Source organism: Desmodus rotundus, chromosome 3 (genome assembly GCF_022682495.2).
Source record: "Desmodus rotundus isolate HL8 chromosome 3, HLdesRot8A.1, whole genome shotgun sequence".
Taxonomy (NCBI): Eukaryota; Metazoa; Chordata; class Mammalia; order Chiroptera; family Phyllostomidae; genus Desmodus; species Desmodus rotundus.
Window position 1 is genome coordinate 32,161,931 of NC_071389.1, and position 26,988 is coordinate 32,188,918.

Sequence of the window (26,988 nt, forward strand, 5' to 3'; positions counted from 1 at the left end):
AAAATATAACCAGAGACATTGAAGTTAAGAACAATCTAACAATAGCCAGGGGGGAGTGGGGAGGTGAGAGTGGGGAGAGGGGATTACAGGAACTACTATAAAGGACACATGGACAAAATCAAGGGGAGGGTGGAGTTGGGGGAGGAAGGTGGGTTCGGCCTAGGGTGGGGTGGAGGGATGGGGAGAAAAGGCATACAACTGTAACTGAATAACAATAAAAATTTTAAAAAAAAGAAGGTTTGCTTTCACCACTTCTTTTTAACATTATACTGAAGACTCGAGCCAGGGTAGTAAGTAAGGCAAGAAAAAATTAAAAGCATACAGATTGGAAGGAAAAAGTAAAACTGCTTTTATTCTCAGGCCATATAATTTTGTATATAAAATTAATCTATAAAATAACAACAATAATAACAAAAACTCTGCCTGAACTAAAAACAAGTTTGGCAGGTTCAAAGTTTAATATCAGTACCTAAGATCAATGTTATTTCTATAGAATAGCAAATAAGAACTCAAAACTAAAATTTTAAATACAATTCTATTCATAATAGTATAATAGCATTCATAATAGTAAAAATAAAATACAAATAAACTTAACAAAAGAAATTTATAATCTGTATACTGAAAACTACAAAACATTGCTTAGAGAAATTAATAATCAGCTACAAGAAATGAACACACCATGTTCACAGATTAGAGATATGATAGTTTATAAAGGCACTTCTCCCAAAATTTATTTCTAGATTTAACATTATTTCTATCAACATTATTCCTATTCAATACTCTTCCTATTAAATTTCCATCAAGCTTTTATGCAAAAATTGATAAGCTGACTCTAGGATAGCCACACAGATGAATGGAACAGACTAGAGCCCTGCAGTAACCTCTCACATTCAGAGTCCATTGGTTTCATCAAAAGTGAGAATGCAAGTAAATGGGGGAAAGCATGGTTTCTTCAGCAAATAATGTTGTGACAACTGTATAGCCACGTATCGAAAGGGAGGGCTGGAGAGGGAGGAAGGGAGAAAGGAGAGAGGGAGGTAAGGAAGGGAGGCATGGAGGGTCTAGAGACCCTTACCACTCACCACACACAAAAATTAACTCAAAACGGATCATAGGCCTAAATGTAAGAAATAAAACTATAAAATCTCTAGAAGAAAAGATAGGAGAACTAGTGACCTTGGGTTAAACAAAGATTTCTTTCACAGACATGATACCAAAAACATGATCCATTAAATAAATGATACATTGGCCTTCATAACTTATTCTTCAAAAGACACCATTAAGAGAATAAAAAGAGAAGCCACAGACGGGTAAAAATATTTATAAATCATATACCTAATAAAGGACTTACATTTAGAATATTTGTATAAAAGAAGAAAACCTTGCAACTCCATAAGATACACCACCCAATTCAAAAACGGGTGAAAGATTTAAATAAACATTGTACAAGAAAGTATATATAAATAGCTGACAACCACATGGAAAGATGTTCAACATCATTCAGTCATTCCTGAAATACGAGATAGCACTAAACACCCCCTCAAATGGCCGTGTTCTAGAGACTGAGCATACCGAGTCGTGGGGATGACGTGGAGAAACTTAAGCCTCCATACTCTGCTGGTGGGAATAAAAATGGTCCAGTGACTTTGGAAAACCTGTTGACAGTTTCTTAAAAAGTGGAACATACTTGCAACCAAGCCAGCATATGGCTGTATATTTACGGCAACATTGTTCGTGACAGCCACACGCTAGGAGCAATCCTAATGTCTCCCCAAAGGGCCAGAGCTGGAAACAACGTTAAATCTAAAGACAAACTTTGGAAGAACTGTCCTCAGAGCTCTGATCTATGAACATTGTGCAGCACTGCATTTTTTAAAGCTGATCTTTAATTTCTCTCAGCAATGTTTTGGAATTCTTGGAAGGGGAATTAAGTCCCATACAACAAAATAATATTCATCAATAGAAAGGAATGAACTACTAACACATAAGACAACATAGATAAATCTCAGAAGCATTATTCTAAGTGAATGAAGCCAGACACAAAAAGCTACATATTATATTAATCCATTTATATTAAATTTCTAGAAAAGGCAAATACAAAGAGACAGAAAATACATCAGTGGTTCCTGGGGACTGGAAGAGGGTACAGAGAAAGACTGCAAATAAGTATCAGGGAGCTTCTGGGAGTGACGGAATTTTTCCAAACTGGATTGTGAGGATGGTTCACGCCTGTTTAAGTTTTCTAGAAATCACTTAACTGCAGTTACAGTGGGTGAATTTTGTGAGATGTGAACTATAACTCACTAAAACTATTAAAGGAAAGGAGAGAAGAATGACTCTACCTTTTCTATAAGAACTGTATTTCACAGTAACCAAACTGCTAATAAAGAAAAAACATTGCTAGGATAGAAACTAATAAATACAGAAAGTATGACAACATCATTTTAAAATATCACATTTGGTAACTCCTAATGAAAAGACGGATCTCAACGAACGCTGAAGCTATTAGAGGAAAGGCTGATGAGGAACTTCATAATGGAGGAGGGAGCCGATGCTGCCTGGGGCCAAATGATCAATCTTAACGTCACTAAACTTAAGACAGTCAGACACTAAATGTCACTTGACACGATGCAATAATGACACATCACCAACTATGAAGGATTCTTACCAAAAAACAAAATCAGTCTGAATTTAATCAGCTCTCTAGAGCTCATTTCAATTTTATAATACAAGTAATAAACAAGCTAACTAGCAATTTAAGAAAGCAATTAGCCAAATCCAAATTGTGGGGCATTCTAAAGGGCCTGGCTTTTCAAACAAATTCACAGCATTAAAAAAGAAAAAAGTAAAGAACACTACCACAGAAAAAAAAGGTGCTTAAGAGCTAAACAGTCATACACAATGTGTGAACCACACCTGGACTCGATCCTGATTTTAGCAAACCAACCTTAAAAGACATTTTGGTGGCTACTGGTGAAATCTGCACAATGACTACATATTTGATGTTATTAAGGAATTACATTAATTTTGTTAGGTGTGATACCAGCATGATGGAGATATATGTGTATGTATAAATATTCATATATCTTATATATTTATATGTCATATATTATACATATCTATGTATATCTATATACATATAGATATATATATATAGAGAGAGATATGTCTTTATCAGCTAGAGGTCATGCCAGAGTATTTGAGGTGAAAGGTGCACGTATAGAATTAACTATCCCAACAATATTTTTAAGCATCAGGGTGAACATGTAATAAGACTGGCAATACGTCAAACATAGTTGAAGCTGTGTAGTAGGTATGTGGTACTTCAACATTCTCTCCTCCTACTTTTAGTGTGTCTTTAATTTTTCATATTAATGAGGGTGAGGGACAATGAAAGATTGCAAAACTGAGAGTAAAAAAAGTAAAAGGGGCCCAAAGCTCACAAAAGAGGTCAGGGCTAAAGACTGATGTGGAAATCCTCAGAAAAGAGGTAATATATATATAAAACCAAGTCTTTGGAGAGTATATAAGGAAAAAGGAGAAACTAAGGAAAAAGAGATCAAAGAAGTGAGGACAGTGGCCCACCAATATTTAAAGCCAAGGCAGAGGAAGGTGAAGTTCAGAAAGATACCAAGAAGTGAAACGTCAGTGATGGGTAGAAGAGACCTAAGAGAAAAATGGAATCAGGGAAATCTAGGCATTAAAATTTCTAAATAATGATAATGACTAAATATTCTTTCATAGCCCCAAAATTTCAAATCAAACAGAAAAAAGTTATTAAAAATTTTTTTTACTTTAAATAATTTTTTTTATTTTTCAGTTACAGTTGACATACAATATTGTATTAGTTCCAAGAGTGCAACCTAGGGCTTAGACATTATGTAACCTACTAACTGGTCACCCTGATAAATCCAGCACCCATCTGACACCATGTACAGTTGTTACGATATTATTGACTATACTCCCTATGCTGTCCTTTATATCCCCATGACCGTTCTGTAACTACCAATTTGTACGCGTTAATCCCTTCATCTCTTTCGCCCATCCTCCCAACCCCCTCCCATCTGGCAATCATCAAAACTTCCTCTGTATCTATCTACAAGCCTGTTTCTGCTCTGCTTGTTTGTTTTTGAGATTCAATTATTGATAGATATGTATTTTTATAACAGAAGAACTTCATAATGATGATATAATTATCCTCATACCTTCTAAGATACACAATTTTCCAGATACTGAGTAAAATGTTCAGGAAATATTAAAAATCATACACCCACTGGCACCAAACTGCCACTGAGTTAGTCTGCTACAGTGAAAGCCAGAAGAGCAAGTGGCAGAACAGCTATAAAAAAATAAGATATTGTCACAGGCCATAAAGAATTCCCTGGAGGAGAGTCACTAAACGGTAAAATCCCTGAATGAAAGACGAGCCAGCCCCGGTCCCTGCCATAGGCCCAGACCCGAGTGCTGCGCCAGGTTCCCGACTGCACTGCGGGAGTCCCAGTGGGGAGTGGACGGAGGGAGGTGTGGAGGGGACGAGTGCCACTGCTGATGCCCAAGAGCGCTGACCTTTTGATCCGCATTACATATTGGACCAGCCTGGTGATCCGTGATCCCTTTCTGAATACAAGGGTAAAAACGGAGCTTTTCATTTTACATCCACAGCTCAAATAACTCTTCCCAAGTGTGTACCTTTGTACGGCTGCTCTCTCAAACAGCTGTACCTTTTTACAGTTGACTCCTAGTACTTTGAAGAATTTACTGTTATCCTCAGCCGAGAAAATATAACATTGTAAAAAATGCAAAACATATACTTTAAACTACCATTACATCAATCCTCTATTATTTACTCTCTTGATTTGCAATAGACTGAGAGTAAAGACATATTTTTGCCTGCAGGGCAGAGCCCTACCTAATATGAATCTCTGTTCTTCCATTATAAACAATCTACATTATCTTAATCAATAAAAAGTTCCAATAAGCCTTTTTGTTTTCCACAGACTAACCACAGAAAAAGAAAAAATTCCCAGCCTCTCTGCAGTACGCTGTTTTTTTTTTAATCATATCCAGGTATATTCTGAAATTCCAAAAAAAAAAAAAGTGCTCAAGATTTTTTAAATTCTTATTAAGCCCTTTTTAACTTTTATTAATTCAAGATTAAAGAGCATAATTCTAAAGTGTCTTAGGATCTGGATTGCAAAGTTAAAAACTTACATTCCAGCTGAGCAACCACATCTCCAGGGTCCACTGCTTCTGGGAACACCTACAGGGGAGCGTGGAGAGGGAGGCAGGAGGGAGAAGAGGAAGTGAAAGGAACATACATATAACATAGTCTTTGTTTCTTCCCTGTGGTTCCCAAAATATGCCTTTCCCAAACAAAGAAACTTTTGACCTTCCTGAGAACTATCACTTCCTCTCTGCTTCCCATGATCACTATGGAAGATTTTACAAACACTGTAGCTGGCTCTGCCACCCTCTAACCTCATCTGCTAGCATTCTTCCTTTGTCTCGTTACCATGGTCATATTGGCCTTCTTGGTGTTCCTCCAACTCATCTAGCTGTGTCTAACAGGAAGCCTTTTTATTTGCTATTCCTCTGCTCAGAATGCTTTTCCCCTAGACCTTCAAAAAACTGATTCTGCCCCATAATTCAGGCTCAGTTTAAATGTAATTGCCTAAATAGACAATCCCCCTATCCCTCAGTCCCCCTATGCCCCTTACCTCCCTTTATTCCCTTCATGACACTTACCACTATCTCAAATTATATTATTTCTGTGTTTACTTAATTATTACCTCTTTCTCCCATTAAAATGAAAGTTCTAAGAGGAGAAAGATGTTTGTCTACCCAGTGCTTTTAAAAGTGCATGGAATGGAGCAGGTTATTAGGTAATTTTTGTGGAGAAAGGGGAGAAGGGAGGGAGGGAAGAAGGAAAGGAGGGAAGGAGCGACAGAGAGAGGGCAATAGAGAAGGAAGGAAACTTTAAAAGTAAGAAATACAACTGGTATATCCAAAAGCAGAGGTTTTAGGGAAAGAAAAGAAAAGAGACTTATAGAAAAAAGTATCACAAGACAGCCATAGTAAAATATGATCTGTTCTTATCAATTAATATTTCCTGTCTCATTTTTATGAAACTATTATTTAGAATTCAAGGTGCTATATTTTACATGAAGTCCACTATCACAATTTTAGAAATAAATTGACCCAGCATGAAAAAGATAAATGGATTCAGTGTAAAACATAATGCATATGTACTTTCTTTTTTTAAATTAATTTATTTTTTTTATTCAGTTACAATTGTCTGCATTTTCTCCCCATCCCTCCACCCCACCCCAGTCAGTCCCACCTCCCTCCCCCACCTCCACCCCCCCGGAGCCTTGATTTTGTACTTGTGTCCTTTATAGTAGCTCCTATAGACCTCTCTCCCCACTATCCCCTCCCCACTCCCCTCTGGCCATTGTTACAATGTTCTTAACTTCAATGTCTCTGGTTATATTTTGTTTGCTTTTTTCTTCTGTTGATTATGTTCCAGTTAAAGGTGAGATCATATGGTATTTGTCCCTCACCCCTTTGCAATGGCATGGATGGAACTGGAGAGCATTATGCTAAGTGAAATAATGCATATGTACTTTCAAGCCTCTAAATTTATGTGACAAATCTTCCTTTGAATTAAATCAAAGTACATAGTCAGCAATAATAATTGCGTTCTGGAATTTTATTCAAAATTTGTAACTATCTTAATTTTGTTTGTTAATTTTGATGTGAGATTTGAACTCACCTTTTCAAACACCATTCTGGCATTGAAGACCAATGGGAAAGTGGCTGGGACACATTGTGTCTTTTTGTATTGGCCAAACACACAGATGCTAAGGTAGATGTCCTCCTTGTCTTTCAGCACCACTCCTGGACAGGTCACCTGAAAGAAATCAGGTAGACGGATGTACCTGCTCTATGAATTCCCTGATCGATCGTGCTAAAATGACATAAAATGTAGCATAAAAACACAAGTCTGCTAAGCTAATAAAAAATATGCACAAATAAAAAGACAGAGAGAGATTCTAGCATTTACAGAGTTAAAGAAAATGCCTTTGTAGCTTTCGTCCCTTTGAGAAATCTTTGATCTTTCCATGTTTGTGCCACATTTGAAGCTCTAGGTACTGGCTCTTGGGACAGACACTAATAGTTTTGAACAGTTGGCCTTAGGCGCCCACTCTATGCTAAACGCTGACATAAACTTATTTAGCATTACTTAATCATGAAGGTTAAGAATCAGCAGAAATAAAGACAAAAAATACCAATAAAGAACACAAACTTGACCTGTATTACCCTAATCAGCAGCCTATACACCCCCTCATCAAAACCAATATGACAAAGTTTCAAAGCAAGGGAATTGTAAGCTTCTAGCCCAATATTTTTTTAAACATAAAATTTCACTTAAGCCCCCTCGTGGATGACAGAAAGCACGCACATAAAATGTGGAGTTTCTAAAAAAGTACATTGCACAGCCTCTCCATTCTCTGCCACATTTCGTTGTCAGTGATTAAAAAAATGCCCTTAACAGGATCTTAAAGGCTCTTTAAGATTTGAATGTTACCTACCCTCGTAGAACTCTCATCCAACATCCCCTAACAACAGGATCGAAGTGTACTTCATTGTTTTCTGAACACACACATTGCTCTCTTGCCCTGTATTCTTCCATTACCTGGACAACTGTTCCTCACTAGTTTGTTCCACCTTCTCCTCATTTACTCCCACCCTCTGCCAGGGCTCACACCAACTGTCATTCCCTAACAAAGAAAGAAAAGTACTTCTCTTGATTCACCTACTATCTTTATTCAGTTCACCCCAACTCATACATTTACTATGAATTTACTATGTGCAAGTGAGTATGTTTTAGATTCTCACAGGGTTTTGTAGCTCTCTTAGGCCCTAATTATTGTCACCATGCATTTTCATTAAATGGACACATCTCACCTCTTTTATTTGACTATGCATTCCCTGAGGACAGAAATTTTATTTTTCTCAATGTATCTAACATGTATCTAAAGACACCAACTTTCAGTATTAAGAAGTTCACAGATTATCTAGTATGGCTTTTGATTTTTTATATATGAAAACAACAGAGCCCCAAGAAAGAACAGGTGGTTTACTTACTTAAAACCACCCAGTAAACGACTCAACACAATACATCCGAAGCGCTCAGAACAGCGCCTGACAGAGCATGAACTCGGCGCAGCTATCGCTGTTACTCTGAAGACCGTTATCTGCCCCAGTAACACAGACTGCTGCGCTTCATAAATGCCGAAGATTCATGTCCCTTTATCCACAGCAGTGAAGATTATTTTCTATGCCAGCTATTGTTTACTCGTATCTACCTCTTATTCTATTTTCCACTTCGTTCTAGTATAACCCCAACTGATTACTAAAATCGAGGTGCTCAGCAAACTTGATTCTGTCAATCGGCTTCTCTGCCTCATTAAAACCAAACCTGTCCGAGAGCTGCTCAAGTCCATGTTCTCCAGAGTGGTGGCTGCCAGCCACTTCTGCCTCCAGATGCCGCTAGTTCAAATTGAAACGGGTTGTTATTCTTGCGAAACACAAGATTTTGAGGACTGATTACAAAAAATGTGACGATCTCATTCATAACTTTCATATTAATTACATTTTGAAAGAATGTTATAACAAATTGATTTAAATAAAATTGTTAAAATAAATTTATGTATTTCTTTTAACTTTATTAATATAGCTAGTATAAAATTTTAAATTACACACACCTGTGACACATACTATATTTATGCTGATAGTGCTGCTCTAATTGTCCTCGCTGAAAAATACTCTTTCCAATTTGTAATATATGCAAGAAGGCATGATTTTTTTCATTTCTACAGATTCTGCCAATCTTTAAAGAGATAGCCATCATCTTTCCAAAAAGAAAGCAGGAAAAGGGAGGGGAGTTAAAGTAAATAAGGCAGAACAAATAGAATATAAACAGTAAAGTGGTTGAATTAAACCAACTCTATAGATAATTTTATAAATATTAATACTATTCTAAGCATTTAATTAAAAGGCAGAAATTGTTAGATTGTATTAAAAAAGCAGGACACAAATATGCTGTATCTGCAAAAAAATCCTACTTTAAAGACCCACATAAAGAAAGTACTTTCAGAATGGTGAAACAAATACCTCCCAAAAGCAGCTCATCTATAAAAGCAACGGAAACACTACCAAAATCTGTCAAGAACAACTTTTTAGAGCTCTGGAAATTAGCCACAGGCTTACAACAATGTGAGGAGTATTTATTCAAGAAAAATATTTCAATTCTGGTAAAAATCATAATATTGTGGTACTTTAACACACTCTACTCCCAATCCTTTCTACCCAGGTCTTCCGTAGCCTTGAAAACAAAAACTTACAATCACAGTAGCCGTGAAACCAGCAGCCCCTCAGCCACTGGAGGAGGACAGATTTAGAGCCAACCAAAAGCCCTATCCCCAGGGAACTGTAACTGACCTGCCTCACAGTACCATGGAAACCCCCATTTATGGGGCTTCTCTTTATGTGGCCTGTATCAGAGCTTACTCATGACAAACAGCCTTTCCCCTCAAGGTGTTTGTCAAAAACAATCAGTAGCAATTATTTAATATCACAGATGCCTGAGGCAGGGGTCTCAACGGGGCAAACAATAAAGGGACCAAAATACTTAAAAGGCAAAGCTTGCGAATCTTTTGTGGGTGTGTGGAGAAGGGTGGTGACTTTGACAGGTCATGATATATTCTTGGCAGTTTAGAAAGTCATGCCCATGCGCAGGGCTGTGCACATGACTCTAAATCACTAAAAAGCCTTACTCTCACCTCAGCCTGACCTTGAGGTTTTAGGCAAGTTGGAAGTGAGCACTAAGCGTTGTACACTGCCTGCCAGGACATAGAAAGCATATCCTAACTTGCAGCAAAGGCTGGGATACTTATCAGTACAAGGCTTTTAAGAAATGTAAATACCATCATTAGTAGGTGGCCATACACAACAAAGAATACAAACTTCAATTCAGGAAAGTAATGAGACAAACAAAGAGCAACAACAGCAAACAACAGTAAACCCTAGGAAGTAGGGGGACTTTGATTTATAGAATTTGGTATTATATTATTTAAAAAGTTGAGTTTTCAACAAAAATTATCACATGCAAAGAAACAGGGGTATGGCCCATACACACAGAGAAAAAAGCAGTCAATAGAAGCTATCCCTTAGAAAGCCCACAAGTTGGGCTTACTAAACAAAGACTTTAAATCATCTTTTATAAACACATACAAAGAATTAAAAGAAACCTTGTCTAAACATGGAAGGGAAGTGTGGCAGTATGGCAATATGGCAACAATGTCTCATCAAATAACAAATATCAACAATCAGATTTTTTTTTTAAATTTAAAGGAACCAAATAGCAATTCCAGAGCTGAAAAGTACAAAACTGAATTGAAAAATTCACTATTGAAGATAAAGAGCAGATAAAAGCTGGCAGAAAAAAAGAACAAGTGAACCTAAAAACATGTCAATTAAGGTTACCCTGAGAAACAAAACAAAAAAAGAAAAATGAACAGTCTCAGAGACCTATGGGACACCATCAAGCACAGCAACACAGATGTATTGAAAGCCGCAGAAGGAGAGGAGAGAGGGCCAAAAAGAATATGTGAAGAAATAACGAACAAAAACTTCTCAACTTTAAAGAAAAACCATCTACACATCCAAACAAGCTCAAAGAAATCCAAGTCATACACGTCTCATCAAATAATCAAATTCGCCAGACAAAGATGAAGAGAGAATCTTGAAAGCATCAAAAGAAAATGATTCAGCAGATACCAGAAATTGACACTGATTTCTCAACAAAAACATGAAGCCAGACAGAAGTGGGAAGCCTTATTCAAAGTGCTGAAAAACTTTCAAATGAGAATTCAGTATCTAGAAAACTTTTCCTTCAAAAAGGAAGAAAAATTAAGATATTTTCAGATAAGCAAAAACAAATATTTTGTCACTAGGAGAACTTCCATATAAGAAATACTAAAGAGAATCTTTCAGGTTGAAATGAAGGGGCACTAGAGAGTAATTCATATCCCCATGAAAAAACAAAGAACACCAGCAAGGTAGCTACTAAGGCAGTATAAAGTATTGATGTATCTTTTCTCTCATTGCTCCACTTATTTAAAATAAAATTTCATAAAGCAACAATTAAACTATTTTATGGGTTTATAAGTATAAAGAAGTAAATTGTAGGACAATAAAAAAGAGAGGAGGAATGCAACTAAATAGAAGCAGAAGTTCTGCGTACTTCTGAAATTAAATTGTTATTAATCCATACTAGATTGTTATAAATTAAGCTGTTAACTGTGAACCCCAAGACAACCACTAAGAAAGTTAACTTTTAAAATACTGTAAGAGAAACAATAGAATTAAAATGGTACTTTACAAATTAGTTAAGACAAAAAAGGTACTAACACAGGAACAGAGAAACAACAACAACAAAAAACCCAAAACAAAGAAAACTACAAACATCACTGAAGGAAACTGAATACCTAAATAAATGAAAAAAATACCAGGTTCATGAATTGAAAGACTCAATATTGTTAAGATACCAATTTCCCAAAATTGGCTATAATTTCAGTGCAATCCCAAGCACAAAGAAAACGAACAATATTGGATATCATGAGATAAATTCCCTCCAAGTGAAAAATTAATTTGCACAATCTGAAAATAATTTAAAAGTAAGTATTTTGGATCTTTCACATAATAAGGGAGAAAACCTCCATTAAAATTATAAAACTTAAAAAGGTAAAAATATTTGGCATCTATATAGAGAGGGGGGCTACATGAGAAATCATGGAATATTTGGTCAATGAAGTGAAAACTCTCAATAGAGGAGACTGAAAATTAATGAGTAAATAAGAATGTAATGCTGATGAATTCTTCTAGAACAAGGATATCAAAATATTCCATCAACAAAAAGCACTTAAGAAACATGGAGAACATAGATAAAAGTTTCCATACAAGTCTAATAGCATTGTTAGAAGAAAGGAGAGAATAGCAGAAAACAATATTCAAAGATATAATAGCTAAGAATTTTCTATAATTGAAGAAACCCATTAATCCTCAGATGGAAAATATACACACAGTGCAAAAAAACAGGCTAAACATAAGTGAATCCACAGTTCTAAACATCACGGTGTACTGGAATATATTAATGGTAAAGTAAAAATACAAAATTATTATGAAAATTTAAGGAGATTATGCAGATAAAAAATTAACATGAAATTGAAGATTTCAGAGGAAAATAAACTTGATAAGAGCAGCAGATAGAGCCCTACATCCAACAAATTAAGTTATATATTGTTTTCAAGTAAATAGAGAGCATTCACAATAATGGGGTAAGTATTAGGACACAAAGAAAATATCAAGAAAATATCATACTAACCTCATTCAATATCCCAGTGAAATTAAATTAAAATGCCACTGAAGACAGTATTATGTATATGTGCAGGTGTGTATACATGAGGAGGTGTATACATACATATAAATCCTATACATCTTGAAATTAAAACAAACTCCATAAGCTAAAGTAGAAATAATCATAAAAATTATAAAATATTTCAAACCAAATAATTTAAAAACAATATTATCAATGCTTTGGGGATGATAGTTAAGCAGCACTTAAAGGCAGATATTAAAATGAGAAATACATTGAAAAATACAGGACAATAGTAACACAAAATTCATCCTAGTGATTAGCAAAAGGTAAGAAAGAAGGAGAGATTCTCACAGAGGGAGTTATACAGAAGGCTTCACCTTTACCTGTAATGTTTTACTTAAGCTGGTAGGTGGGTATATCGGTGTTCATTATGTTACTCTATAACTTTTTGTTTGTCTGAAATATTTCGAAATAAACTTAAAACTAAATGAAATTAAGTATTTGATTCATAAACAAAAATCTAATCAATGAACACAAATAAAAGATCCTAAATAAAAAATTAGCCAATAAATCCACCAAAATGTAGTAAAATAATATCCTAACCAAAAAGAATTTATCATAGATGGAAAAGGTGCAACATCACAAAATGTGTCCTTTTTATAAATATGGGAGCCATATTATATAATAATCTCATTAGATTGAGAAAAAGTACTCAGTAATTCAATTCTAAGAATATTTTTGAAATTAGGAGTAGCAGGAAACATTCTTAACCCAATAAATGAAAATCCTACAGCAATATCATATTAGGTTGAACTATATGAAATTGCTATGCTTGTTCATCGGTACTAAAAATATGGCCCACTGTCAGCAATTTCATAAGATTCAATCTAATACTTAGAGGTGAAACAACAGAAGCATAGTTTAAAATAAAAATAAAAATAAAAGACAAGTATGTCTACTATTATTCTTGCTACTTAACATTATACTGGGGGGGATGGCAGAGGATTAAGTGGAAGCGACACTAACCTTCTCCCAGGACCAACCTGGAATTACAACTAAATAGTAGAGAAATCGTCCTGAATAACTAACTAAACACTAGCTGAAGAGAACACCTATAACCAAGAACAGACAAAAGAAAACACTTCACCACAATGAAGCTGGTAGAAGAGCAGAGGAGGCGTAGAAGGGAGTGGCGTGAAATATTCAAGGTGATGAAAAGCAAGGACCTACAATCAAGGACACTTTACCCAGCAAGGCTATCACTTAAAATCAAAGGAGAAATAAGGAGCTTCCCAGACAAGAAAAAGCTAAAAGAGTTTGTTAACACCAAACTAGTACTGCAGCAAATGTTAAAGGGCTTGCTTTAAGAAGAAGAAAAGGAGAAGAAAAAACAGAGGAAAATAGTATAATAATAAAATGGCACTAAATATGTATCTATCAATAATCACCTTAAATATAAATGGCTTAAATGCTCCAACCAAAAGACACAGGGTAGCTGAATGAGTAAGAAAACAAGATCCATACATATTCTGCCTCCAAGATCCATCTCAGATCAAAAGATACACACAGACTAGATGGAAAAATATATTTCATGCAAATGGAAAAGAAAAAAAGGGCTGGGTAGCAGTACTTATATCTGGCAAAACAGATTTTAAAACCAAGGCTAATAAGAGACAAAGGAGGACACAACATGATGATAAAGGAAACAATCCAATGAGAGGGTATAACCCTAGTAAACATTTATGCACCCAACACAGGAAACACCTAAATATGTAAACCAAATCTTGATGGACATAAAGGGCGAGACTGACAGAAATACAGTCATAGTCAGGGATTTTAACACCGCACTGACTTCAATGGATAGATCTTCCAGACAGAAAGTCAACAAGGACACAGCAGTCTTAAACGACACACTAGATCAAATGGATTTCATTGACATCTTCAGAGCATTTCACCCCAAAGCGGCTGACTACACATACTTTTCAAGTGCACATGGAACATTTTCTAAAATAGACCACATGTTGGGACACAAAACAATTCTCAATACATTTAAGAAGACTGAAATCACATCAGGCATCTTCTCTGACCACAATGCTATGAAAATAGAAATCAGTCACAAGAAGAACACTGAAAAACATGCAAAGACATGGAAGCTAAATGACATGTTATTAAACAATGAATGGGTCAACAGTGAAGTCAAGGAAGAAATCAAAAGATACCTTGAAACAATGAAAATGAGGACACAACAATACAAAATCTGTGGGACACTGGGAAAGCAATCCTAACAGGGAAATTCTTAGAGGGAATCCTTAAAGGGAAATCAATTCTAAGAGGGAAATGTAAATAGCATTACAGGCCTATCTCAAAAAAACAAGAAAAAGCTGAAACAATCTAACTTCACATTTAAAGGAACTTGAAAAAGAACAACAAACAAAGCTCAAAGTGAGTAGAAGGGAGGAAATAATAAAGATCAGAGCAGAAATAAATGAAATAGAGTCTTCAAAAATGATACAAAATATCAATGAAATCAAGAGCTGGTTCTTTGGATAAACAAAATTAACAAACCTCTAACCAGACTCATCAAGAAAAAAAAAGGTACCCAAATAAATCAGAAATGACAGGGAGAAATAACAACTGACAGACACCAAACAAATACAAAGGATTGTAAGGAAACATTATGAACAACTATATGCCAACAAATTGGGCAACATGGATGAAATGGATAAATTCCTAGAAACATACAATTTTCAAAACTAAATCAGGACGAATCAGAGAATCTGAATAGACAGATTACACCTAGTAAAGTTGAAGCAGTAATCAAAAAACTCCCAAGAAAACAAAACTAAAGTCCCGGACCAGATGGTTTCACAGGTTAGTTTTACCAAATATTTCAAGAAGAACTAACACCTCTCCTCAGACTATTTCATAAAATTCAGGAGGAGGGAAGGCTCCCAAACTCATTTTACAAGGCCAGCATTATCCTCATTCCAAAACCAGGTAAAGACACTACAGTGAAAGAAAATCACAGGATAATATTCTTGATGAACACAGACACTAAAGTCCTCAGAAAATGTTAGCAAACTGAATACAGCAATGCACCAAAAAGATCATACATCATGATCAAGGGCGATTTACTTTGGGAATGCAAGGTTGGTACAACATTCATAAATCAATAAGTGTTATTTACCACATAAACAATATGAAGGATAAAACCACATGCTCATATCAATAGATGCAGAAAAAGCATTTGATAAAATCCAGAACCCATTTATGATAAAAACCCTCAGCAAAGTGAGATTAGAGGAAACATACCTAAACATAATAAAGGTCATGTATGACAAACCCACTGCCAGCATCATACTCAATGGGCAAAAACTACAAGCATTCCCCTTACAATTGGGAACAAGACAGGGATATCTGCTTTCACCTCTCTTATCCAAAATAGTACTGGAAGTCTAGCCACAGCAATCAGACAAGAAGAAATAAAAGGCATCCAAACTGAAAAGGAAAAGGTAAAATTGTCATTATTTGTAGATGACAAGATACTGTACATAGAAAACCCCAAAGATTCTACCAAGAAACTACTATAATTGATAAATAAATTCAACAAAGTAGCAGGATACAAAATTAATATCCAGAAATCAGTTGCATTTTTATATGCCAATAATGAACTAACAGAAAGGGAAATTAAGAAGACAATCCCATTCACAAATGCTTCAAAAAGAATAAAATACCTGGCAATAAACCTAACCAAGGATGTAAAAGACCGGTACTCAGAAAATTATAAGACACTGAGGAAAGAAATTGAAGAAAATACAAAAAGTGGAAGCATATACCATGTTCATGGAAAGGAAGAATTAACATCATTAAAATGTCCATACTATCTAAAGCAATCTATAGATTCAATGCAATTCCTATCAACATTCCAATGACATATTTCACAGAACTAGAACAAATATTTCAAAATTTTATATGGAACCACAAAAGCCCTGCATAGCAACAGCGATCCTGAGAGACAAGAACGAAGTTGGAGGAATAATGCCACCTAATATGAAACTATACTACAAGGCCACAGTAATCAAAACAGTATGATACTGGCAAAAAATCGGACACACAGATCAATGAAACAGAATAGAGAGCCCAGAAATAAACCCACACCTTTATAGTCAATTAATGTTTGACAGAGGAAGCAAGCACATACAATGGGCTAAAGACAGTTTATTCAATAAATGGTATTGGAAAAACTGGACAGATACATGCAGAAAAATGAAACTAGACCACCTTCTTACAACACACACAAGAATAAATTCAAAATGGATCAAAGACTTAAGTGTTACACCCTAAACCATAAAAATCATAGAAGAAAACATAGGCAGCAAAATCTCGGACGTTGCTTTTAGCAATATTTTATCAGATACATCTCCCCAGGCAAGGGAAACAAAAGAAAAAATAAGCAAATGGGACAACATCACACTAGAAAGTTTTTTGCACAGCAAACCAAATTATCAACAACATAGAAAGAAAACTCACAGAATGGGAGAGCATATCCACCAATACATCTGATAAGTGATTAATATCCAAAACTTATAAAGAACTTAAAAAACTCAATGCCAGAAACACAAACAACCCAATTAAAACATGGACAAAGGAACTGAATAGACACTTTTCACCAAAGAGGGCATACAGATGGCCAATACACATGTGAAAAGATGCTCAACATCAGTAATCATCAGAGAAATGCAAATTAAAACCACAATGAGATACCATCTCACACCTGTCAGAATAGCTATCATCAATAAATCAACAAAACTGCCCTGGGTGGTGTGGCTGAGTAGACTGAGCGCCAGCCTGAGAACCAAAGGGTCATTGGTTCGATTCCCAATCAGGGCACATGCCTGGATTGCAGGCCAGGTCCCCAGTTGGGGGCACATGAGAAGCAACCACACATTGATGTTTCTCTCCCTCTCTTTCTCCCTCCCTTTCCCTGTCTCTAAAAATAAATAATAAAATCTTTTCAAAAAAGAAAAAGAAAACAAAAAACAATCTTACATACCCAAAGGGCAAAGAAATGAAGTGGCTATTAACAAAAAAGGAAACCTCTAGAATTGGAGATTGGAGTTATGCAGCCGCAATCCAAGGAATACCTGGAGCTACCAATAGCTAGAAGACCCAGGCAGTCATCTCCCGTAGAGCCTTCCGAGGCAGTGTTGCCCTGCCAATACTACTGTTGTGGGCTTTTGGCTTCCAGAAATGAAAGAGAATAAATTTCAGTTGTTTTAAGACACCAAGTTCTGGTAATTTGTTATAGCAGCCCTAGGAAATTAATACAATTCCCAAAGACTCAGTAGTTCCACTTTTAAAGCTATTCCCCAGAGCACTGGGTCTCTGTAAGATCCAAAACCACTTCTATTACAACAAATATTTTACTATTTACCTATACATGTAATTAAAAAATAAGCCAAAACTGAAAAAATACAAAAATAATGTATAACAAAAAATATATTTCTACATGTAAATGCTCAGGTAAGACTAAGCTAGAAGATATAATACTTGTACCTGTGGGCCCTGAGGAAATAAAAAATACCTACCAATAAGGGCTCCTTGGGGGCTAACTTGGCTTTAAAAAACAAAACAAAACAAAACAAAAAAAAACAACAGAGCCCAGGAGCAATTTCTAAACAGGGGCCTCTCACACAAGTAGCACTACTTTAGGGAGGGGCCTGCAGTTCCTGCAGTCCGATGTGGCCTTTAAAGCAGTACCTGGAATTGTATTTCAATCAACAGGACTGAGACTTTCCCCATCCAATCAGAGCTGTACAGCTATATCTTCGTTAGCATCTTTACCCACCTATCAGAGCAGCTCCATTCTGGTCAACCAGAACTGTGCTTTTTAGACCAATCAAACTGTGAGGATTTGGACTCCTCATTTGCATAAGGACTGACACTCACGGACCAGGGGCAGGGTCCCTCTGGCTTAGAGAGTACATTTTCCCTTTCCTTTGAAGACAGAAGACTTCATTTCTCCCATGTCTCCAGAGCACAGAAGAGAGAACCAAGCAGGTTAAGCTGTCACCCCAGGGCAGCCTCACAGCCATGCAGTTCCACAGCCATGCTGTTTCATAATTGAGCTTAAACAATACTGAGCTGTCTCAGGGCAGTGCTGTTCTCACAGCCCTGCTGTGTCACAAATGAACTGTTTGCACTGAAGTTTCCCCCCTCACCACACCCCAAATCAGGAATTCCTGTTGTCATTGAACTGGCACCAGTTACCATCAGTGGACATAGCAATACACAGAATCTACATGAAACGGACAGTTTCAAAAGGATACTAATAGGTGTCACAGATTGTCAACTCAAACACAAGCAGTGCTGCCATTGGTGACATAATTTTTCATAAAAAGAACTCTTTGCAGAGTTCCAAACAAAACAAAATACACTCTCTCCTCTATTTACATGGAAATTGTATTCCTAAAAAATTCACTATATTTTAAAAACTTTAAAAAAAAAGTTTGTGTTTATACATAAAACAGAATTAAGTTCTTAATCTCTAGTAATTATAAACAGGTTTTCTTCTACATATCCAATGGAACCTTCAAGTCATGCAGAGTAGCAATTAACAGCAATAGGACCCCAGCCACTATGGCAAACAGACATAGACACCCAATTTCTAAATTGCTCCCTAGGGTGTACGACCCGCCCCGGAGAAAAACCGACATATGGACAAGAGGCGATATGCACAAACTACACTCATTGCAATACTGTGATATTAAAATATAGGAAAGCTCTGGCATTTAAAAGTTCATGAACAGGGACATAAAAATGAAATCAATCATCTGAACATAGAACATTACAGAGCAATTAAGGAAATGAGCTAGATCCGCAAAACAAAACTGACAAATTTCAAAACAGAGAAGTGCAAAAACAGGTTTATAGAAGGACACATACAGTATGATTCCATCTGTGTAAAGTTTTAAACAAAACAATAGTATAGGTGGCACTTCAGCACAAACATGTAGTAAAGTACAGAAACCTGCATGAAAAGAATATGCTCCTACTTCAGGATACTGGTTACCTTAAATCTAGGAAGAAAGGTCAGGAAAAGGTGCAAAGGGGCCTTAACTAGATTTTTTAACTTTATGTCTTCAAAACAAAAAATTATGCCTTAAAAAAAATTTTATGTCTTTAAAACAAAAATCTGCAGCAAACATGTGAAATGTACTCTCTGTTAAATTGGGGTGGGGGAAATCACAGTATTCAGGGGTTTTCTGTAAATTTGAAGTATTTTATGAAGTATTTTGTGAAGTCTATATATTCCAGGGAAATTTACCACAAACTGTAGCGTAACAGACACCATCCCATAGAAACGTGGATAAGAATCACATTCAGATGAGTGCTGATTGAAAAAGACCCAGACCTGTTTGTCCCTATGCTACCAATAATTTGAGGAAATAATGAGCTGAAGTGAGTAAAGAGAAAAAAATTATACACATAAACTAACCCCAAACTGACACTATTCAGGTAAAGCAAACTGGCCGGTTTCATTGCTCAGGCATTGGGCTTTACTTTTATATTTCCAATTTCTTCGATGTTCTCAAATAATATCATGAAAACTGAACTAGTGAATAATAAAAAGAGAGAAGCATTAAAATACTTTTTCATATCACAGATGTTTTAAATATTAAATGTGTAGGGGACAGAAAATAAAATTCTTTTGCTGCTCTTTAAAAATCAGCTCCTTGGCTGATCATCTCATTCTCCAAAGACTCATTGAGAAAAGTCACACTTTCTTCCTAGCGATATATTTTCTCTCAAGTCATATGCCTCTGCTGAGCAACAACACAACATGTTGAGGTTACCACTAACACAAGACTGCAGCAAAATAAACATGGAGGGGGAAGAGGGGAGAGAAAAATAGAGTGCATACTTTCAAGAGGTAAGCAGAGATAAAACATCTAACTTCTAGTTTATAGGTATTGGAGAACAAATTAAATGTCACTACAAAAAATTCAAACAATAACACAACAGGAGATATTCTCTATGTGAACCCCGTCTCTTCAAAAGGTAATGTATACAAAAAGATTTTTGCGTGAATGGATGTTTATAGTAGCTTTATCCATGGCAACCACAACCTGGTAACAATCCATGTAATCTCAATAAAGAGAATGGATAAACATGGTATGTGTATATAATAGAATTCTACTCCACAATCTAAAGGAACCACTGATTAACACAGCAACAAACAAGGATGAATCTCAAATATACGCTGGCCAAAAGAAGCCAACACAAAATATGACATACTACGTGGCTCCATTTAATATGAAGTTCAAGTCCTAGCAAACTATAGTAACAAATCAGAATAGTAGCTCCCTGTGCATGGGGTTTAAAGGGGCACGAGGGAACTTCCGGGGGTAATGGGTGTGTTCTGAATCTTGACCCGAGTAATGGTTACATATGTGTATGAATTTATCTAAATTCATTGAGGGGGAAAAAGGAAATGTCATGGGAATGAAAAATCATAACTGCTCAATATTAAAATGGACTAAAAAGACCTGAAAAGGAAATGCAACATATAAACTTTGATTGGATCTAGGTTTGAACAAGTTAACTACACAATTCATTTTTGAGACAACTGGGAAACTTGAATATGGACTAGATATTAAGAAATTATCGCTAAGTTCTGACTTGTGTGATAATAGTTTTGTGGTTATGTAGAAATATGGCCTTTATTTTTAGAAGGTGTATACTTAAGTATTTAGGTGTGGAATATCATATCAATCATTTAATTGAAATTTTTCAACAAAAAATATGTATTTTATATATAGGCATATACATACATACAGGTAAATCAAGTTAACTGTAGTATCCTTCCGACTACTCAGTATGTTTGAAAATGTCAATAAAAAGTTGAGGGAAAGAAAGAGCCATCTTTTACAGATAGAGAATGATCCTCTAGGTTTATTAAATGAAAAAAAGCATTCCAGAACAGCTCATATACTATCAATTGTTCAAGAAGCGAAAGTAAAAAGAATATGGAGGAGTTTATTGTACGTGTATATGTACCTCTTTGGTTATATTACAAAGGAAAATAGTAGAAAAGAAAGTAAAAAATGAATAAAAAGTTACCAATAGGAGATGAATATATGTGGGAAATAGGTTTGAACAGGGCCGGAATTGAGATTTCTCTGAATCTATCATTATATAGCTTTAACTTTATGCCATATAAATTCAAAAAATTAAATTGAGAAGAAAAATCTAAATTGAAAAGAAGATGGTAATATCTATGGTCACCTAATTCCTCTATTCAATCAAAGGTAAATTAACCAACCTTGTTAAACTTGTATAGTTATTAATGGTCTTTTTTGCTACTTCAGACCATCAGAGCCCTTTAACAGGGCTTGTGCTGGTCAGAAAACTTAAGGTCTTGTTGCCGACGTGCCCCTTAATAGTTGTGCAACCCTAGAAAAACAGGCATACCACGCCTCAATGGTTTTCTCACCTGGAAAAACGAATAAATGCAATGATAGCTAAGATTTCTTAAAAATGTACAATCCTATGACTCAAACATTTGGTGGGAAAAAAATGTAAACAGGAATGTTTCCACCTGCATAATTTCTAAAGCCTCCATGAACAGCAAAACTCCATTTTACAGCCATTCCTTTTCTGTAGCTAATACTGAGAAGAAAGAAGACTGAAAGGAAATGTGTTTCTCAGACTCCTTTAGGCAGTCTCCAGGTACAGCAGAGCAAAGCACTTCCTCCTAGAAAGTCTGTTTGGACGAAGGAAGGGAAGCAGCAGCGGCCTGTGAGGCGGCTGCACTCAGCAGGCTGCAAAACCCTACTGGTTAGCTGGGACAAAGCAGCAGCCAGTAACCAAGCCTGTTGATTTTTATTAACTGCCAAGAAGGAGCGGTTTATGAAGCTTCATGTATTCTTTTGCTGAGCTAATCTTACTTTCCAAATAATGTGCCAATCTTTGGCAGCTGTGGAAGGAAAACATCTGAAGCTAGGGATATAGTTTCCAACAGAGCAGAGAGAAAAATCTCTGCTGGCTCAAAGACAAACTTGGATCTCCTCCACACCTGCTTCCCACTCTGCCCTAGCCAGCCTTCCTTCTTTAAGACTTAACAAAAGACCTAAAATAGTCTTGTGACTTCCCTGGAGGTTTCCTGGACTGTGCTGCAGCAGCCTCATTCTAACGCGAGGAGAGACAGCCAGGAAAGGGGGGGACGCTGTCAGGGTGGGGTTGAGTAGAAAGAGCAGCCTTGCCGCATGGTGTGCAGGAAGTGAGAGGCCTGCTTGGTGCGGCACTCAGCGAAGTGATGTTGCACATCTGAGTTCCCTCAGCACCCTCAACCCCCAGTTTTGATGGGAGAGCAAAGACTGAGGTGAAAGATAAGAAGACTTAGAGAGGTGGGGGGAGAGAAAAGGGACTGGAGAAAAATTTTGGTTCCAAACTGCTTGCAGATCTAACAGCTCTTTGGAGATTTCCTCTAAAAGAGAAGCTGTAGGCTCATCTGAAGAGGAGAATGAGGGGGTTCTATAAAGAATTAAGGGGAAGGCAGTTTTCTTGTAGCCTGGAGAAGTCCAAGTCCTCTGCCTGAGCTGGATTTGCACAGCAGGTTCGGGGAAAGGAGCCTGTTCAGCAAGTCTGGAGAGCCTGGATGGGGTTGCAGGTCCTCCAGGAGTTCAGAGAATAAGCAGTTTCTCTCTAAAAGTTGATGTCTTTCTTAGGGTAACGGGAAGGATTAGGGGCACCTCTCATCATCGGGGGCATTTAGGGATTAGAGGGGCCTGAAATTATTTCTGAGGGGTTGGCGCCAGGAGGGGAGAGGGTAATGGCAAGGTGCTTTGTGAAATGAGGACACACTTCAGTTGCTGGGTGTGGGAGTTCGACTTTTTAGACTGAGAGTGAAAGGTCACCAATCAGAAGGTTAGAAAGTTTACAAAGTCTGCCTGTAGTGATTTGGGAAGAAATGCTCCCTATCCTCCCCTCCCCCCCCACACACACCCGCCGCGCTCCTCAGAATGGAGCAAAGCGGGGCCAATAACACCCTAAAAGGAGCAGAAAAGAGAAACTTAAAGAGAAGCCCACCCCCCAAAATAACTCCCTGGAAAGTTGGGGGCGGGGAGAGGATCTCTGAAGCGGTTTGGAAATGGTTAGAAGGAACCGCAAGTGGAAATTGGGATGAAGCCAGGCGAGCTGAGGTTGGGCTCAGGCCTCTGCGTGGCTGGAGTGGGAGGGACCTCAAGCGTTTGAGGTGGGGAAGACCGAGGTGACAATGGGTCCAGGCTACCTAAGGATGATTCGGAGGGTGAAGGCTGTTTGGAAGGTTCTCCGAGTTGAACAGAAGCGTCCGGAGTAAATTCCGAGAACTCACTGACACCAGGAGGCTGGGGGCGTGACCTGTACTCACAGAGCGGATCTCCAGCGCCAGGGCGCACTGCAGTGCCTTCACCTTCGGCATCCGCGCAGGGCGTGGCGGCGGGGAGGGACCCCTGCCGCAGGCCCAAGTGAGGCGGGGAGACGCGCTGCGGAGCAGGGACAGGGAGGAGACGAGGTGGCGGCTGCGGTGGCAGCTGTGGCCCCCAGGCCGGGGCCCGCGGTCCAGCCTGGGTCCGGCCGGAGAAGCAGCAATGCGTGGGGCGCGGACTCGTTGCCATGGCATCCAGGAGGGCGGGGCCGGAAGAGAGGCGGGGCGGGGACTCGCTGGAGCCAGCCGCACTAGGGTGATGGGCTGAGGGCGGGGCTTGGCGAACGCTAGGCGGGGCGGAGCCGCGTGAGGAGGCGGGGCCTCCTAAGGGGTGGGGTGAAGTCGGGACAGTTCTGTGACATCAAACTCTGGGCCCAAAGGCAGACAAAGGGGAGAATAACTGTTTGTGTGATGGAACAGTGCACAGGTAGAGAGCGGGACTTAGGAACCCTGATTTCCAACGTGGAAATGATACATTAGGCTAGTGGCGTCCCTCTGCGGCCTCAATTTCCCCAACTGTTAAAGAGTAATTTTTGTTAGTTCTCTTTGGAATTTCACTTACACAGTTTACACGACAGCAAGAGGAAACTGAGGATTAGAGGAGACTTGCCCAAATCAAAGGCATAATCATAGTTTTACCTTTCACATTTTGGTGTTTAATCCTTCAAAACCCAATCTGTGTACATGATGTTAGATAGGAATCTGGGATTCTGTTTTGTTTGTTTTTCTTCTAGAGAGTGAGTTAAATTTCCCAACAATATCTCTTAAACTTTCTATACTTCCCCTTATTGATTTGTGGCACCACCAGTGTCTTATAGTAGTAACTACCTAAAGTTCTATCTCCAAGCTCTCTATTCTCTTCCAGTGTTCTGTTTGTCATCTTGCAACATTATCACTGCTCTGTTACTATAACTTCTTAATATCCTGTTTGGCAAGTCTCTTTTTAAAATGAGATCGATGTAGCTTTTTGTGATCCTTTATTGCTTCATTTTATTTTTAGAGTAACTTCATCAGTTTCCTCAGACAGTCCAAATGGAATTTTTATTATGATGCATTAAATTTATAGACTAATTTGGAGAACTGACATCTTAGAAATATTACATCATCCTATCGAAGAACATAAAATGTTCATCCATTTATTAGCGCATCTTTTATGCTCTACTAGAGATTTTACATTTCCTGCATAAAGGTTGTGTTTAATTCCTACATATTTAATTATAGGTTTTTTCCTTAATAGTTTCTTATTTTTTAGTATCTTTACTGGTTTGTTATTGCAACTCTAGGAAAAAATTAGTTTTATAGTTTTAGCTGGCAAATAAAAACTAAAATCTGTTAAATTCTTAATGATTGGAATAGTTTCTCTGTTTGTCCCACTGTTTTTATTTGATATTTTTCTCCTAGAGATGATAAAAAATTACCACAAACTTGGAGGCTTAAAACAACACAAACTTATTATCTTACAGTTCTGTAGGTCAGAAGTTCAACTCAGGTCTAGTTGAGCTAAAATCAAGGGGTCACCTGGGTTCCCTTCTGGAGACTCCAGGGGAGGATCCGTTTCCTTGCCTTTTCCAGAGGCCACTAGCATTCTTTGGCTCATGGTCCCCTTTCTCCATTTTCAAAGCCAACAGTGTCTTGTCAAGTTTTTCTCACATTGCATCACTCTGCCCTATTCTCCCACCTCCCTCTTCCATTATTAAGGATGCTTGTGATTACATTGAGTCTACAAGGCAATCTCCTTTTCTGAAGGTCAGCTGATTAGCAACAGAAATTCCATCTGCAACCTTCATTCTCTCTTTGCCATGTGCCATGTAAGACAACATAATCAGAGAATCAGGGATTAGGATATGGATATCTTTGGGGGTCATTATTCCACCTACCACAGGCACCAAAAAGAATAATAATATGTTGTACTGAAACAAATCAAATATGTTAAAAATCCACAAGTTATTAACTCAAGGGAAAAAAGCATTAGTCAGTTGTGGATGATTTAAGAACCAACTTACTCTGAAAACTTGTAAGTGAAAAGAAAGAATCCAGCATTCACCCTGAAGTTCTTGTTTGAACTACACCTCAGGGTAACCAAAGAGTTGACAAGTTTTCTTTGCAGAAAACTTTCAGGTATACATGAACAGGAATGAATAATTAGAATATATGTGGCTGCTAAAACCATTGGTGAAAAGCTGATGAGGAATTTTTATAATAAGTAGGTCAGCCTGATAACACTCAAACACACTGATCAGTCTTACCAACACGAAAAGAGAGACAAAAAGACATTGTGTCCCGTCTGAGGTCATGCAGTTAGGAGTACACAAGACCGCCTTTCATGCCAAAAATCAAAGTTAAGTCTGGCCAAGGATCCAAATCTATCACCAATATGCTGGAATATAATATTCAAACTAAACTAACCTGCTAAACAAAACTATGGTGATGCAAGAAAGAAAGACAATGTGATTCTTTCAACAAATAAATGCCAAGAAAAAACAAGAAGGGAGACCCTACATATTTTTAAAAAGTCTGAGCAGACATAACCTAATATAAAGTATTTGAGACCATAGGGGAAATTTGAATGCTGACTAGACATATGATGATCTTAAAGAACTTTCTTTAAAATGTTTTTAGAAATAATAATGATACTGGGGTCTTGTTCTTTAAAAATAGAGCCCTTATATTTTAACGGGTCATACACAATGTGGAACTGATATTTTGGATTTGCTTCAGAAACTCCAGTGGAGGTGAGAGGCGGAAGTGACGGAAAGTGGGTGAGGGTGTGGATGAAACAAATCGGCCGTGTGGTTCTTCAAGGTGGATGACGGGTAGGCTGGAGTTCATTACACTATCATTCCTTCTTTTGTGTATGTTTGGTTCCATATAAATTTGTACAAAAGAAATAGGTGTTAAACGGTGTCAAATGCTTTAACTTTATAAACTTTAGCCTATTTATGAAGTGAATGATACTGGTAGATTTGTCTGCTGCTGTGACATCTTTGCAGACCCATACCGTTATTTTCGAATATGCTTTTGTATTATGTTACCCAATGTTTTATTTAGGTTTTTGCATCTATATTCATAAGATAAT

General features: G+C 37.3%; 1 protein-coding gene across 6 annotated transcripts in view; it reads right to left on the reverse strand.

The window, feature by feature from the left end:
* The window catches only part of SPATA6 (spermatogenesis associated 6), a 97,712-nt gene extending 73,599 nt beyond the window's left edge, over positions 1-24,113 (reverse strand). For 5 of the 6 annotated variants that reach the window (XM_045204175.2, XM_024571069.3, XM_045204173.2 and 2 more), the window contains exons 1-3: positions 23,856-24,113; positions 6,773-6,910; positions 5,212-5,260 (exon numbers count right to left, since the gene is read on the reverse strand). In XM_045204175.2, the coding sequence (XP_045060110.2) occupies positions 5,212-5,260; positions 6,773-6,910; positions 23,856-24,107 (439 nt within the window). In that variant the 5' untranslated portion in view covers positions 24,108-24,113. The remainder of the gene's footprint in view (positions 1-5,211; positions 5,261-6,772; positions 6,911-23,855) is intronic. The other variant, XM_053919913.1, reaches the window with a different exon arrangement.
* Positions 24,114-26,988: the final 2,875 nt, after the last annotated feature.